The sequence below is a fragment of the Petaurus breviceps genome, unplaced genomic scaffold (genome assembly GCF_028583685.1).
Source record: "Petaurus breviceps papuanus isolate PSGF00001 unplaced genomic scaffold, PetGlider_PUasm1.0 90903, whole genome shotgun sequence".
Taxonomy (NCBI): domain Eukaryota; kingdom Metazoa; phylum Chordata; class Mammalia; order Diprotodontia; family Petauridae; genus Petaurus; species Petaurus breviceps.
In genome coordinates, this window is record NW_027187376.1 from 807032 (window position 1) to 823445 (window position 16414).

The 16414-nt window shown below is 42.3% G+C and overlaps 1 protein-coding gene across 14 annotated transcripts in view; it reads left to right on the forward strand.

The window, feature by feature from the left end:
- Window positions 1-16414, forward strand: part of TNS1 (tensin 1) — a 262454-nt gene that overhangs the window by 98900 nt on the left and 147140 nt on the right. For all 14 annotated transcript variants that reach the window (XM_069075165.1, XM_069075166.1, XM_069075167.1 and 11 more), the window contains one exon: window positions 1198-1239. In XM_069075165.1, coding sequence (XP_068931266.1) covers window positions 1198-1239 — 42 coding nt within the window. The remainder of the gene's footprint in view (window positions 1-1197; window positions 1240-16414) is intronic.

Sequence of the window (16414 nt, forward strand, 5' to 3'; positions counted from 1 at the left end):
GCCCCTCCTCTCCTCTTTCCTCCCCTCCCCTCCCCTCCTCTCCCCTTCCCTCTCTTCTCCCCTCTCTCCCCTCAGATCAAATGACATTTGTAGAGTGTTTAATGCAATGCCTGGCAGATAGCAGACACTTAATAAATGCTTGTTTTCTTCCTTCCCACTCTTCATCTGGCTGGATTTTCATAAGGCCAACGACACTGGCAATGTGGGACGGTGGAGAGAGGCCTGGATTGGAAGTCAGAGGCCTGAGTTGGCGTCCCTTTTCTGCTGTTTACTGCTCGTGTGATTCTGGGCCAGTCCCTTAGCCTGCCTGTGCCTCATTTTCCTCTTCTATAAAGTGAGGAGGCTGGGCATGATGGCCTTGAAAGTCCCTGCCAGCTCAAATTTTGTAATCTTATTATGCTTACATTCGTATAACACTTTTCAGAATGTTTTATTAAAAGTCATTCGCTGGCTCTTTTGGTCCATCTTTCCCAGAATCACAGAAGCTAGAGCTGGAAGGCACTTGAGAAATCAACAAGTCCAGAGGTTCTTTACCTGGAGTCCGTGAACATTTAAAATATCTATATATTTTATATACATATTATATATAATATATAGTATATAGATCCTATATAATCATAACTATATTTCACATAATTGGCTTTCTTTGTAATCCTTTATATTTTACTTTATGCATCTAAAAACCTCATTCTTAGAAGAGGTCCTTAGGCTTCACCAGACTGCCGAAGGGGGCCAGGACACAAAAAAAGTGAAAAACCTCAGGTCTGCAATAGCCTTATTTTCCAGAAGAGACAGTTGAGGCTCAAAGAATTTCAGGAGCTTGTTGAAGGTTGATCTTGGATGAGAACTCCAGACTCCTGTCAGTGCCTAAGGGACAGCTTTGGGAGTCCTTTTTTTATCTGCCGGTGGGATGGTCCCCCTGGAATACAGCAGGAGGGAATTGAGACCAGGCAAAGAACACTTGGAGATCATAAATAGTGGGAGATAATGGGATTAAGGAGGCGATCATGTCTCCCTCTCTGAAGAGCTTTCAGCAGGGATAACCATACACCCACTAGACTGGGCCTGGAGAAGGACTTGATGGGATTGGGGGTGGGGAAGATAGATGACCTGAGGTTTAGGCTCCATTGGTTCTGGCTTTGACCAGAGATGCTGATGACAGAACCTGACCTTGTCCTTTCTTTTTCTTCTGTGTAGGTGTCTGCCCCCTGCATTCCTCCTTCTAGCCATGAACTGGTGGTGAGTAAGAGCCTTTTCCTTATCTTGTCTGGTCCCCTCCCTCAGCTGCCTGCTGAGGTTAAGTCTACAGTGTTTGGGGATGTGTGAAAGGGGGTGGTGTAGGAGGGGTATGTGGAGGGATGTTTGGGTGGGAAGTAGAGGCTGGTGACTTCTCTGACCACAGCCTGGATTAAGAGGAAATGAATCACGGTCCCCTGTCTGATGAAATGCAGCCTGTGAGGCACTCAGCTGTAGGCTCAGAGATGGGGTCTCCAGGGAAAACTTCACAAGGGAACGTCTCCTTTCTCACTGGTCCTGTCCAAGTTCCCGCTGCCTTTTGATTCTTCTGTTAAGGGCCAGAAAAACACTGAAACAGGAGATGTGGTGGTTTCTTCTTCCCTATAGACTTCTAGAGTAAATGTTCTTAACTTGGGGTTCTTTGGACTTGTTTCTAAAAGATATTTTGATAACTATATTTCAATATAATTGGTTTCTTTTGTAATCCTATATATTGTATTTATGCAGTTAAGAACATTATTCTGAGAAGGGATGCATAGGCTGCCAGAGGAGTCTATGATGAAAAAAAGATTAAGAATCCCTGGAGAGACCCCTTCTGACTAATAATAGTTATTTAATATAAGTCATTATTATTATCATAGCTAATATATTGTGCTTACTATGTGCCAAACATTGTGCTAAACATTTTACTTTTATTATCTCATTGGATCTTCTCAACAATTCTGGGAAGCAAGTACTATTATTATCCACTCTTTACAGATAAAGAAACTGAGGTACACATGTTAGGTGACTTGCCCAAGGTCACACAGCTAGTAACTGTCTGAGACTGAAACTGAACTCAGGTCTTCCTGACTCCAGGCTATTGTTGGAGTTGAGGCCCCCCCTTAAAGAGAGGTGATAGGTAACATGACTTAAATGTAATCTTTCCAAATTAAAAAGTTTTAGATTCTAGAGTTTTCCCTGACCCATGTGGCTTCTTTTTGTTTTTATCCTTCTATTTCCTTTCTGGTTAGGGGTCCCTACAACCACATCCTAACTGGATTTGTAAATTTTACATCCCTCTGCTTCACTAACTCTGGCCACCAGAAAACTATCAGGAGAAATGCAGGATGCTCGGTTTACCTTGGGCCCCAGAATTATGGGCTGAGGAGAAGGGGGCCTCCAGCTTTAGGACTGGTGCCAGCTCTTCTCTAGGAAGGAGGGGCTCCTTCCCTTTTGACTTATTCCTCCCCATCCTCAGATGCCCCCTTTTCTATTCTTTGTTCCTTCCAAGAGTTCTCCAAGTTGATCTTTCCCCCTGTTCTTTAAACCATGGCTGGAGACAGGCTGAGTTTTGGAGGCTGGAAGGGGGTCTGCATATGTATGTGGTCTTGGAAACCTTTGAGTGGGATCAGGCTGTAGGAAAATGAGGAGGGCCTTCAGAGGGGATATAAGGCAGCAAAATCCGGGAGAGCCTGGATGCTGGGGTTTCTGTTCCCAGCCCAACGTCTGACTGGCTGAAACTTTGTGGGGCAAGGTATGCCCCTCTCTGGGCTTCATTCTCTCCATCTGTAACAGTTCTCCAGAGACGGGGCTCTAGATCTTAGGCTGGTGTTCTTGTTAAGGAATGTGAATAATTGTGATTGGTCAGGTGTGTTTAAAGCTGTACCAGAAGGCACTCAGGTTAGACATTGGGAAGAATTAACTGCTTGGTTAGATAGATGGTTGGATGAGGGTAGCTGAGAGCATTTGCTTCACTCCAGTCTAGTCCAACTCATATTTATTAAGCACCATAAGACACTGTGACTACAAAGACAGAACCAAAAGGAGTTCCTGCTCTCAAGGACCTTAAATTTTCCCGAAAGGGAATAGATCCTACAAACAAAGATACCCCCAAACTTGAATGATGTTGTGATTTCATCAATTTGTGTGTTTCCCTCAAGGATGCAGATTGCAGGCCATTCATTGCCTGCCCATCTTGTGTGACTTGTCCATTTCCTCCCAAAATTTCACCACAGGAAGTCAGCCAGTACACTGGAGACCTTCCTAAGTTTCTCCCGACATTGCTGGGGTACCACTGGCCATTCACCTGTCATCCCTCACTCTCCACATGTGACCAGTCCATCTTCCCTTTTGCATAGTACCATGCTTTAATGCATTCTTTGTCCTTTTTCATCCTTGAAGTTTCCTCTCCTTAGGACATTCTCCACCCACCCACCCACAATGCACTTCTCCGTGTTCTCTGAGGGATGTTCTTCTGTTACTTCTTGGGAGGCAGTGATGTTCCAGGTCTTGAAGCCATTTAGTGACACCAGCCAAATGTCTGTATTAAAAAGATGGGCCTTTGCTGCTGTTATGGAAACTTGGGGTCAGTAAAAGTGCCTTTTGTGTAATTTGCCAAAGACAAAAGACAGCCCGCTGAGTGAGCCTGATGGAAGCAAGGGAATCTGAGAGGAGTGGGGTGAGGAGGGAATACATTTCCCAACTGGGTTGGAACATAGAGTTCCTGAAAAGAAGTGATTTGTAGTAAGCCTGGAAAGATTTGGGATAGTTTTAAATGCCACTTCAAGGAGTTTATCTTTTATAGTAGAGGGAATGGGGAACCACCGGACGACATGAGTGAGAGAGTGTCTTGGTCAGATTTTTGCTTTAAAGATCTTCCCTGGAGATTTTTCATAACAAAATAGATACTTACTCATTCCTCCAGGAGAGGAGGAGGAGGAGGAAGATCTGGTGGGTTTGAGTTATAGAGGAAGCACCATCTTTGAGGCTGGGAAATAGAGAGCCTTGAATATCTGCAGCAATATGGTGCTATAGAGAAAGTGCCAGATTTGGAATCAGAGGACCTGGGTTTGAATCCTTCCTTTGCCACTTACTACCTGTACAATAAAAGTAAATCACTTTACACTTCTGGACCTGAGTTCTCTTACCTATGATATGAAAGGATGGAACCAGATGGTTTCTAAAGTCCCTTCCAGCTCTAGAGCTGTAATTTACAATTCTAGTAAAATTAACTATTTTAATAGAAAATATCCATCTGCCCACCTCAACCTATTGTAATGTTAATGGGATTTAAGATCATTCTCCCATTAATAGGCCTTACCTGGAGCCCATTAAGGGACGCTTGCTGAGGGGAGGCTTTCTTCTAGGAAGGCTTTCACACCTTTTGCTAATTTATTTTATTTTAATTTTTTAATAAGCAATTGGGGTTAAGTAACTTGCTCAAGGTTACACAGCCAGTTATTTTGTGTGGGTGCCAAGTATCTGAGGCCGGAACCTATCCCGGGTCTCCAGACACCAGGGCCGGCGCTCTTACTCACTGTGCCACATGGCCTCCCCATGCTAATTTTTAATTAGGCACTGAGTCAGGAGGGTTATATACTCTGAGGTTAGCATTTTTGGGGGGCGGCTCACTCATTGGAAGAGTGTTCTTATGATTTGATCAGATGAAACTCTGGGTAGCCTTAAGGAGTGGGCCCCCCCCCCAACTTTGAAAAATCCAGATATTAGTGCTTCTCTCTCTGGTATGTATTGCCTTGGTCAGACAGTTGGATCTGTATATTGTTTTATGCTAATTTCTCAGACAGTTAGAAACTCTTTCTGCTAGTCTTTATTTCTCTGCTTGTATTTTCTCTGAAGTTCAGGGTGCTGACTTTTCCCCTGAACTAGGGAATGTAATTAAAAAAGATTGTTGACCCCTTGAACAGCTGTCTTTCCTAGTAAAGCAGATCTGAGAAGCTGTGCTAACAGCCATCCTGGGTAAGCCAGTGTGGCTGCTGCTACACCTGCCCAATGTCAGATAGAGAAATAGAGAATGCATTTTCCCCCAGGCATCTTCCAGTCCCTACCATCCATCCAAACTCTGTATTCTTTTAAACTTGAGTTCTGGCACCCCCTTTTGAATCCTTCCTTGAGCACTCTATCCCTCTGTGATCTCACTGATGTGTACAGTTCTAAAAATAACCTTAAACATCCCACCATTTTACATATAGAAGGTTGACTTGTCCAAGTTCATGCAGTGAATTAGTAGCAAAGGTGGGGCTTAAACCCAGGTCTTTTTTTCCCCTCAAAGGCCAAGCCTTTTTTAATCCCATCTTTAAATAATTCTTTCCTTACCTCAAATCTGTTTCCCATAATTAAGAAAAGCATCTTGCTTTGTTTGCTGTGGTTTTGTAAGTGTTACTTTGCTTATAACTAAATTATAACCTTCGGGAGGGCAAGGGCTTTTGCTTCTTCTTTATTTGCCTTTATTGGCTAGCGCTGTGCCTGGCCCATAGTCAGTGCTCAGTGAATTCTTAAGATAATAGATCTGGGGTGGGGGGGGCATCTGGGTGTCACAGTGGATAGTGCAATGGCCATGGAGTCAGGAGCACCAGAGTTTAAATGTGGCCTTAGAAATAGACACTTACTAGTTGTGTGACCCTGGGAAAGTCACTTAAACCTATTATCTCCAAAAAAAAAAAAAGGAAAAAAGAGAGATCTAGGGACCCCAGTGGTCATTCAAGTCAGACTCCTTCATTTTGCAGTTGAGTAAATTAAGGCCCAGATATAGTAAGTGACAAGATTGGACAAGTAGTGTCAGAGGAAGGATTAGAACCAGGACTTCCATACCAACAGGGTTCTTTCCACTGTACTGTGATGCCTTTGAGGAGACCTGGGCTGCAGACCCAGCTTTGTTGCTAACAGCCATAACTGGTGGGAGGGGGTGCTGTTTGAGGTAAACTAGGTCTTTTGTTTCAGAGCACTGAAATTTGTAGGGTTATTTAAAGCACTTATCTTTCGGCAATACAAAAACAACTGACTCAGCACCTAGTTAGCAAGAAAAACTAGCTAAAATAGGAAGCTACTCTTTCTTCCCTACCAACAGTCATAACAGTTCCTCCCTAGGGTGGACCTGCTCTGTTCACAGAACACTCCTTCCATCCTCCAGCCCACCATGCTGACCTCCTCGGTAACTGGCTTCTCAGTCCTAGGCCTTGGAGTGTTCTGGGTCTCTCTTTCCTATACACAGAGTGATATCTGGTGGGTAATATCTGCCTTGGGTGAGCATCAAGTCCCTGGATTATCTTTTTTCCCCACTGTTTATGTTTTAAAAAGTCTGTTTTAGGGTTTTGCATCACTTCTCCCCACTACATTTTGTGACACTTGCCCTGGGTGCCAACATTACTAGTTACAGTGGTGGAAACTTGACTTTGAGCAGGTGTATAATGTTTAGTTTTGGGTGCCCTATTTTGGGAAGCCAGAGTTTGCCCAGAAAAAGATAAGGGTTTGAAGAGTGTCAAGGTCATGTTGTAGGAAGATTGGTGGAAGAGACTTGGGATGTTTAGTCTGGACAAGAGAGTACTTAGTTGCGGGGCACATCTAGTGTTTGAAGGACTGTCACACGGAGGAGGGATCAGATGTAATGTTAGGAAGAAATTCCTAATGATTAGAACCATCGGGATGAGTGGGTTCTTCCTCATTGGCAGTCTTCAGTCAAAGGCTGGATGACCCTTTGTGGTGATACTTCAGAGAGGAAATTCTTGTTCAGGTATGTGTCGGATTAGATGACCTCCTAGTTGAGGTCCCTTTCAGTGCTGGGATTCTCTGGTTTCCTTTGGGTTTTGGTTTCCTCCTCATGTGTCAGATGGGGACAGCCGTGTACTCCACCCTACCTCAATGCTAGGCTCAAGTAAATGTGCCTTGAAAAACATAAAAGACTGCATATTATTGTTATTGTTGTTACTGTGGTTGGCCCAAGAAGGAAAGGGTCAGATACTTTGGCTTGGATGTTGGCCTGCTCTCTGAAATGGAATGGGGCCCTACTGGGCAGGTACTGGTCAGTGTGGGGCCCTGCATTCTTGCCTCCTGCCATTTCTCATTTGGTTTTCTGTTGTTGGAGAGCTAACTTGTTATGGTAGGGGTAGGCCAGCCTTTCTTGGGACTGTGGCAAAGTTGCTTTCAGAATCTGAATTCTCCTTCCCTGGTTGATTGTTTTGTTTGGGGCTCTGAAGCCCTAGAGGTTTAATTATCTTCATATTTGCTTGTCTGTTTCAGTAACACTCCCCTCTGCTCCTCCTCTCCCCCTCCCTACCCTAAACTTTTCTCTAAAGGGCTGTATCTCCACCCAGATGTGCCCTCCAGATGTAAGGCATTCATCACACACAGTGGAGTTTGGGGACAGCCAAACCCCTTATGGAGCTGGTCATACAACAGCATCAGAGGGCAGTATTAGTTATGGGGTTGAGTTGAAGGTCCGACCCAAACTGGGATGGACTAGTTGGGCTGCCAAGAAGGATGTTAGGGGGATATTTTGGAAGAGGGGTGGGAAGAGGTAAGACCAATGGAGGGAGGGAGGAAAGAAAGATATAGTCCAACTTCCTGTGATTCCAGTGGAGCCACCTCTTTTTTCCTTTCCTCTCTTCTCTTTCCCCCCTCCCCTCAAGAATGGAATGTCCTTGCCTAACCCAGGGGAACACTGACTGGGTGGTCCAGGGTTCCAAGGGAGTGCCAGTTAGAAGCTGGATGCCTGGGATGTAGTGAAGTCTCAGCTCCCTCACTATTGAGCCCTTGTTTTGGGGAAGAGAAAGATCATGGGGTATGGGCTATAATGGCAGCTGGAGGGATTGAGGTTAGGGATAGAGAAGGATAGAGGGAGGGAGGGGATGTGTGTGTGTGTGTGTGTGTGTGTTTATGTCTGCTTTTTCATGAAGCTCCTTTGAAGGGCAGTCTTGACAGGGACCCTTTTGCAGGTCTGATACAGACAGGCACTCTGAGGTGGGCTATCCATGACTAATGACTTTGTATCCCCAAGCTGTTCAGGTCAGCAGTTTCTGTCCTCTTCATAATGACATTTGCTAGGACCTGCCACATTTCTGAGGGAGGGGGAGTAGAGAGACAAGGTTCCAGAGATTTCACATCTCTAGGACAGTCAAGGGTTTGGGGCATTTCATTAAGGCACGTGTGGGCCACCAGAAGCTCTGATATCAAACTAAGTGGAGTGGGCCAGACAGAAGGATGAAGAGAAACATGGAGAGAAGGTGGAGAAAGAATTGGTTTCTCTGAGAAAATGCTCAGCACCTGCTTCTTCTTAGGGAAATCTAGGACTTTGCACAGCTGAGAGAGACATAGACAGACAGACACACACACACAGAATGAAAGAGATAGTATCTTTTCTCATCCTTTTAAATACTCTGCCTTTCTGACTCAGTCTCTGTCTCTAATAATATTAATTATAGTAGAAAGTGTAGAGCACTTTAAAGTTTAGAAAGTACATTTACTTATGTTAACTCATTTGATGCAGGTAGAAGCTGTTATCCCCACTTTACAGATGAAGAAACTGAGATACAGAAAAGCTGAAGGGATTTGTTCAGGGTCATTCAGCTGCTAAGTATCAGAGACAGGATTTGAACTCAAGTCTTGCTTGCTCCATACAATATCCCCCTTCCTTACATAGCCACCTCTATCAACTCTATTTATAGAGATGTCTGGCAAAGCCAGTATTTCTGGTCACTGCTTCTGGGGACATTGGATTTGAGAAGCAGAGAATCTGGTTTTGCCTCTCACTAGTTATATGACCGTAAGTTATTCAGTTCCCCCTCTGGTCCCAAGTTCTTTTATCTGTATAACGAAGGGGTTTTACTAGTTGGATCTCTAAGGTTCTTTGTGTTTCTGAATTTGTGATCCTAGGATCCCTCACCCTCCTGCCTCTTACTTCTCCAATGCCCTGGGTTCCAGGGTTGGATGGAGAAGGGGACAGTCTTCTTTCTCTGGCCCAGTTCTCAGTGTTCCTCTTGGATCTTGCCAGCTAGGCACATTTTCCACCCTGAAGCCAAGCTGCAGGCCAGACTGGGCAAAGTGGCTTAATCTTCAACTTCTTACTCAGCAGGGATCAACTGGGTCCTGGAGAAGGGAGACTCTCACGGTCAGCCTCCCTCCTTTCAGGGACCAGCAAGAGTGAACAGAGAAGGTTTGTTGAATTTGTGAGTGCCCAGGTCTTTGGAAGAGCCAGTGTGGCCTTTCCCAGCCTTTTGAAAAACTCAGTCAACAGGGGCTTCTGGGAAAGGAGGGGTATGTGTTTGTGCATGTCAGGTCCAGAAAGGTTGGTGACCAAGGTCATCTGGCTACCAGATCTCTCCTGGACAGCTTCCAGCTTCTGACCCGGAGATAGGAATCTCTGCTTTGGGAGCTGATGCCTGTTGTGCCTGAAAAACTCAATTATTCTCTCTGTGGCCATGTGACCCAGAGCCAGAGGAAGGAAGGCAGCAGGCTTAAGAGGAATAATAATATATAGTATAGGATATTAGAGCTGGAAGACAGCTTAGAAGTCTATCCAGTTTAACTCAATTTTTTTTACAGATAGGGAGATCAAGGCTCAGAGAATGGATCTGAAGTGTGAGAATCTGGATTTGTTTCCTGGTCCTACAGCTTTCTGGGCGACCTCCTCTCCCGATCTCCTTGCTCCCTGTGCTCTTTCCATTAAACCAGGCTGCCTTAAATCAGGCCTTGTCGAAGCTAGATATGTAATGCTTTTTATTAACCAGGCTACCATCTTGATCATTTTGTGTTCAGATATGATTGAGTATATTTTCATGTACTTATGCTTTTGTTCTTGGAGATGGGAACAATGGAAGAAGGGCTAGGGGCAGTGGAAAGTATAAGTTGAACCAAGATTAGTGGTTGTGTGTATGGCCTGGAGATTTTGGGAGATCTTGCCATGGTGGATTAACCTCTCTTCCCACCATGCACTGGCTTTTTGGTTATGTCAGTCAACTAGCCTCTTGTGGTTACTGCCTTCATTAAGTAAAACACTGATAAACAGGACAGCAAGTTTATTGACTCATAGATTATTAGAACTGGAAGGAATTTTACGTACAGATCATCTAGTAACAGCCTGTGATGTCCAATTGGTCACCAAGTCTTTTTGATTCTATTTCTGGAATATCTCATCTAGTCATTGCCTCCATAGCTGCTATAACCAATCTACTTCCTATCTGATCATATCTTGTTTGGACTGTGACAGTACTTTCCTAACTGGTCTCTTCAACTCATCCTATTCAGTACTGCTTGAGTAATCTAAAGAAGAAAGAAAGGAAGAAAGAAAGAAAGAGAGAAAGATAAAGAAAGCAAAGATCTTGTCATATTATTGTTCTATTAAAAAAATCTCCTGTGGCTCACTATGGAAATAAAGCATAAAGAATAAAGTCCAAACTCAGTTCGCTGTTGAAGGCTCTTCATAATCTGCCACCAATCTACTCTTCCTGGATTATTTTCCACTTTTTCCCCTGCACATATCCTATACCTCAGCCAAACCAGATAGCTTGCTTTCCCCCAAAGTTCTGGGCTTCCCCACTTTTATACTATTGTGTCCTCTCCTTGTAATGCCTTTTTGTTAAAACTCTACCTTTTTTTATTCATAATCATGTATTAAGACCCAACTGGAATTCCACTTCCTCCAGGAAGCTTTCTGTCCTCTTCTCATTTTTGTCCTTTTCTGTGCTCCATAATCCTTTTTTGGGCCTCTATAGCACTCCCAGCATTTTGTGTTGTTTTATAGTTATTTGCATTTGTGTCTTATTGTCCTTCCTAGATTATGAAATTTTTGAAAGCAGGGATAGTGCCATGTTCACCTTTGTATGGATTCCTCCACCTCAACACCCATTGCCTTATCGTAGGCACTTAATATACATATTAGGAATGAATTATTAGAAGACATGCGTATTAAATTTGCTGATCATAAGATAAGTGGGGTAGGATCAAGACCCAAACTGATCAAGACAGGCTTGAATTATTACTAAGGTGAAATTTAATTGGGGGTAAATGTTATGTCTTCACTTTAGATAAAATTAGTTAATGGTGAAAAGTAAAACATACAGAAGTCTGGTTTGACAATTCATAGAAAATAATCTTAGTTGCTTTCATCAGTCACAAGCTCAATCTAAGCAATGCTGTCATAGAAGTGCCTTAATGCAAATTTAAGACTTCATTAATATGCATGGAGTGTGCAGACCACAGATGGGAACAGCCCTACTTCATTCAGTTCTGGTCAGACCATATCTATACATCCTATCCATATCCACTAAAATCCTTCTCTGACACCTCACTGTGTCATGGTGGTCACATTCCACCTTAGGAAGCTATTTCAGAAGAATGAAAGCTCCTGCAGGTCTACCAAGCTGGGAACACTTCAAATATTGGGCCTAGGACCAGATTGTTTATTATAAGTCTCTTGTGAATGTCATTTGAGGACTAGCCTGGCTTAGCTTGGAAATACTCATCTTGACAGGCTTGGTCAACCAAGTGGTGAAATCTTTTTTTTTCAGCCAGGGCAACTCGGAAAACAGTGACTAGAGCGTGGAGAAATCATAGTACTCACACAGTTTGCAGTACGGTAGCTGACGTATGGTTGATGTATAATAAATGTTTACTGACATTTATAAATATTATAAATATAATAATATATATAAATGATATGTTTACATATAATAATATATAAATATAACATATTATTATATCAATATATTATAATATATCATAAATGTAATATATTATTATATTATACTATATTATAAACATAATATATTGTTATATATTAATATATTATCAATATAATAATTTATAAATCGCTTTTTTCTGAATGTTAGGCAGGAGGTGGTAGAGATACAATAGGTATAACAGTAATCACAGATATAATAGAGTTTTGAAGAGTTTGGTTCTTGGTGTCATATTTTTAGGAAATATATTGTAAATGAATCAATGAGCAAGGGTGTATTAAGCATCTACTTGGTGCTGGGGGTCTAATTACAAAAATGGTCTATGCATTTCAATGACCTGTGTTTTTTTTTAAGTGAAAGGCACAGTACTGAGCTATGGGGATACATGAAAAATAACACTATCCATCACCTCAAAAAACTTATTAATGGAGGTGGAGAGATGGGTAAGGAGATAAAGCCCTGTATGAATACAAGTGAGTAAAACACAAGGTTAGGAGTGGTGGAGACAGATGAGATATCTAGAGAGAATGGCATAGAGCCATCTTTTTTTTTAGTTGGATATGTAATGGAAAGCTTCGTGGAGAAGGTAAGACCTAAGCTAGTCTCTGAAGAAAGAGGAGAATTTCAAACAATAGAGATATTGATGGAGTGATCTCCAGGGATGGAGGACATGCACAAAGATAGAGAGCAGAAGATAACGCTTACTTCAGGAATATTGAGCAGTCCAGTTTGGTTAGAGTGTAGCGTTCAACTCAACAGGAAGGAGAAGAAAAAAGAGCCCAACCAGACTGGGGAGAGTGTTAAATGCCAGGCCAAGGAGTTTGTGTTTAATGCTATAGGAAATGGGGAGCCACTGGAGATTTTTGATTAAGAGGATGATGTGACAGGACCAGAGCCTTGGGAGGATTATTTTGGTTATTATCTGAAGGATGGATTAGAGAAGTGAGAGATTGGAGGCCATTATACTAGACCAGGTCAGAGGTGATGAACACCTGAGCTGGGATTGTAGCAGTGTTAAGTGGAAAGGAGGAACAAGATGAGAGAGAGTGACAATTAAAAAATAAAATCAACAGGATATATAAACTTACTAGATAAGTGGGATGCAGGAAAAGAAAGAGCTAATGATGATTCCACCTGAACATAGGTGATTGGAAGGTGATGGTATCCTCAAAAAATGGCAAGTTGGAGGAATGGGCAAATTTAGGGGGAAAGGTAATGAATTCAGTTGTGGACATACTGAATTTGTTGTGCCAGTGGGGCATACAGGTGGCTATGCCCAGCAGGCATTTAGAGATGTGGGGCTGGAGCTCAGGGGAGATACTGGGGCTTCAGATGCAGATTTGGGGGTCACTTGCATGAAGATGATAATCAGAGTGAAGGGAGAAGATGCGATGGCCAAGAGTTAAAGCAGAGTATGTTAAAAAAAATTAGGAAAAATATAAAAATAGGGGAAAATTAGGAAAAATAGCTTATATTTATGTAATAATAACTGATTTTGAATACTGCATTAGAATTTGCAAATAGCTTTCCTCCCAATAATTTTGGGAGTCAGGGAGTATAAGTATTTTTTACCCTCATTTTCCAGATGGAACAATGAGACTGAGCATTTAAGTGACTTACCCAAGGTCCTACAGTGCTGGAATCACCATGGAAGAGATCAGCATAAGCCTGGTTAGTTGCAGAAGGCTTCATGATGGACATATGCCAACAAATGAGTAGAATTTATATGAGTGGAAGGGGAGGAGGTGAGGGGAGCACCAGGAGAAAGGGCTTTGAGGTAACAACAACAATGATAATGACAGCAGACATCCAAAACATACTTTAAAATTTGCAAATAATGTCTATATATTCCCTAATTTGACCCTCACAGCCACCCTGGGAAGTGTGTGCCTTTATTATCTCCATGTTATAGATGAGGAAACAGATTGAGAAAAGTCAAGTAACTTGTCCAGAGTCACACGGCTAGTTAGTGACTAAAGTAGGCTTTGAACCCATTTTCTCAATCCCAAATCTAGCACTCAGCCCTCTACATATGACCCTTTGCCTCTGGGAAGGTTCACGGCTAGGGTGGTGGAGGGGACACTGAAGAGACTGGACAGACAGAACAAAGGTTACATTTTTGAGTAGTTGGGAAATCAGTTTGCATAGATAGCAACCTTAAAAACCAGCAGTGTCTGGTGTAAGGAATGTGAAGAGGTTGGGGATCGATGGAATGCTGAGATGGAGGAAAGAAAGCAGTCTTTGGTACTTCTTGTTCCCAATGTCAGTCAGGAAGACTTAAATTTAAATCCGGTCTTACATACTTATTAACTATGCGTGTGACCAAATCATTTAACATCTGTTTGCCTCAGTTTCCTCAACTGTAAAATGGAGATAATAATAGCGCCCAGGATTGCTGAAGATCAAATGGGATAAATATTTGTAAACTGCCTAGCACATAGTAGGTGCTACGCAAATAAATGTGTTTTATCTTTCCACTTCCCAATGCACAGCTGAAGAGATAGGACTTCTGCCATAGTTTTTAGGAGAAACTGATAATGGTAAAGAGGCTGGCATTTTTGCTATATGCTCGTTGCTCAATGCCTGTGCCATTCATTCTTCTTAGAGATTGGAACATTGGGAACGAGCTCAGCTCCTACCACTCAGAGAGGTAGTCAGATGTGACTACAGCTTTGTTAACCATTTGTTTTGCACATTGTGAGGGGGTACTTTTGGGAAATTCTGAGTGCAGAATTAATCCAATCTGGCACCTGCACTTAGGTTGGCACCAATATGGTGAACTGCTAGGAAGGGAGTGGGGAGGATGCCAGGAGGTGCAAACCAGCCCAGTTTGGGAAAATGGATTAGGTCAAAGCTCTTGTGCTGATTATCAGTGGAATTGAGCCTGCTGTACTCCCAGCCTAGGCAAGATAAGGAGACTGAGTCTTTAAAAAAAAAATCTACCAGTGTCGATAGGCATGATGGGTTGGAAGGTGAAGAGATCGGAAGAGGCCATTTACAAGGCAACTAGACTAGGGTGGCAGCAGTAAGTATAGAAAGGCTCAATCCAAGAGGCATTTATAAAAATAGATATTTATTGATATCTTTTGTTTTTATCTTGCTCCCTTTCTCCTCTGCATCTCCCCCTTTCTCCATGCCTCTCTCTAGAAAACCATCTTTAATACCAAAATTTTTTTAAAAAGAAAAAATTCAATAAGATTCATTGACACATCAGAAAAAACGGAACAATGCAATGTTCTAAATCCACAGACCCCTGCCTCTGTTACAGAGCAAGAGAAGTGTCTTCTCATACCTGAGAAGGGGCCAAGCTTGGCCTTGATAATTTTGTAGTATCTACTTTCTGTTGCTTTGTGGTCGTCATTCTTTCTACCTGTCATTGCACTATATATTATTATGTTGTGTGTATATTATTTTCCTGGCTCTGCTTACTTTGCTCCGTATCGTTTATATAAGTTCTCTGACTACACTGTGTTTGTCATCTCTTACAGCAGAAGAGTATTCCATCATGGTGATGCACCAAAAGTCATTTAGGCACTCCTCAATGGGCAACAACTTTGTTTACAATTCTTTGCTACAATAAAAAAATTGTATAACTGTTTTGGTGAATATGGAGTTTCTTTTTTGCCAGTGACCCTTCCTCCCCATCTTCCCTTTTTGGGGTATACTTGCCTAATAGAATCTCTGGGTCAAAGAATATGGACATTTTAATCCCTTTATTTGTGTAATTTAAATTCCAGAGTCACTTTCGAAAATGATTATACCAATTCACAACTCCACCAACAATGCATTAGTATCCCTGTCTTTCTACAACCTATCCAACGTTGACTGTTTTTGTCTTTTGCCTCCAGTTTGTTGGGTATGAGGATAGTTTTGCATTGATTTTCACTTTTCTTATTAGTAATTTGGAGCATTCTTTCTTTCTCTTGGCTGTTTGCGATTCTTTTTCTGAAATTACTTAGTCATATCCTTTGAGTTCTTTTCTTTTGGTGATTAAGTAGTCTTACCTAGAAGCATTTTAAAGGAAGAATCAAGAAGATTTATGGGGAGAAAGAACAGTTTATAGTAGGGATTATGGAAAGAAAGTGACTGGAATAACCCAGCCTGGAACAGGGCCAGTGGACAGAAGGCTGCCAGAGGGAGCCAGCATAGGCTGGTAAATGTGAAAGGTGATTGGGGGAAGTTGTTTGTTGAAGGGAAAAGAATCTGGTTATTGAGTCAGGAGACTTGGATCTTAGTTTTAGCTCTGTGTGTGTGTGTGTGTGTGAGACCTCTTCTGGCCCCTTATCTTTATCTGTAAAATTAGGGAGTTGGATTACAGGATCACTCAAGGTCCCTCCTAGTGCTCACATTCTGTGTTCTGGGGCACGTAGCTCCATAATTCCAGCAGAAATCAGGGTGCTGGATCCCTTAGGATCATACATTTTGAACTGGAAGGGACCTTAGAGTCTATCTAGTCTAATTACCAAATTTTATAGATGAGGAAACCGAGACCCATCGCGGTAAAATAAATTGTCCAGGGGAACAAGGTAAAAAGGACTGGAGTTTAATGCAGTTACTTAAACATTTTATTAAGCACCTACTATGTTCCAAACACTGTCTTAAATTCTGAGGATAGAAAAAGAGGCAAGAAGGTTCATGTCCTCAAGGAGCTCACAGTCTAATGGTAGGGAGAACCAAGCTCCTCTAGTTCTGCTCACAGTCTGATGGTAGGGAGAACCAAGTTCCTC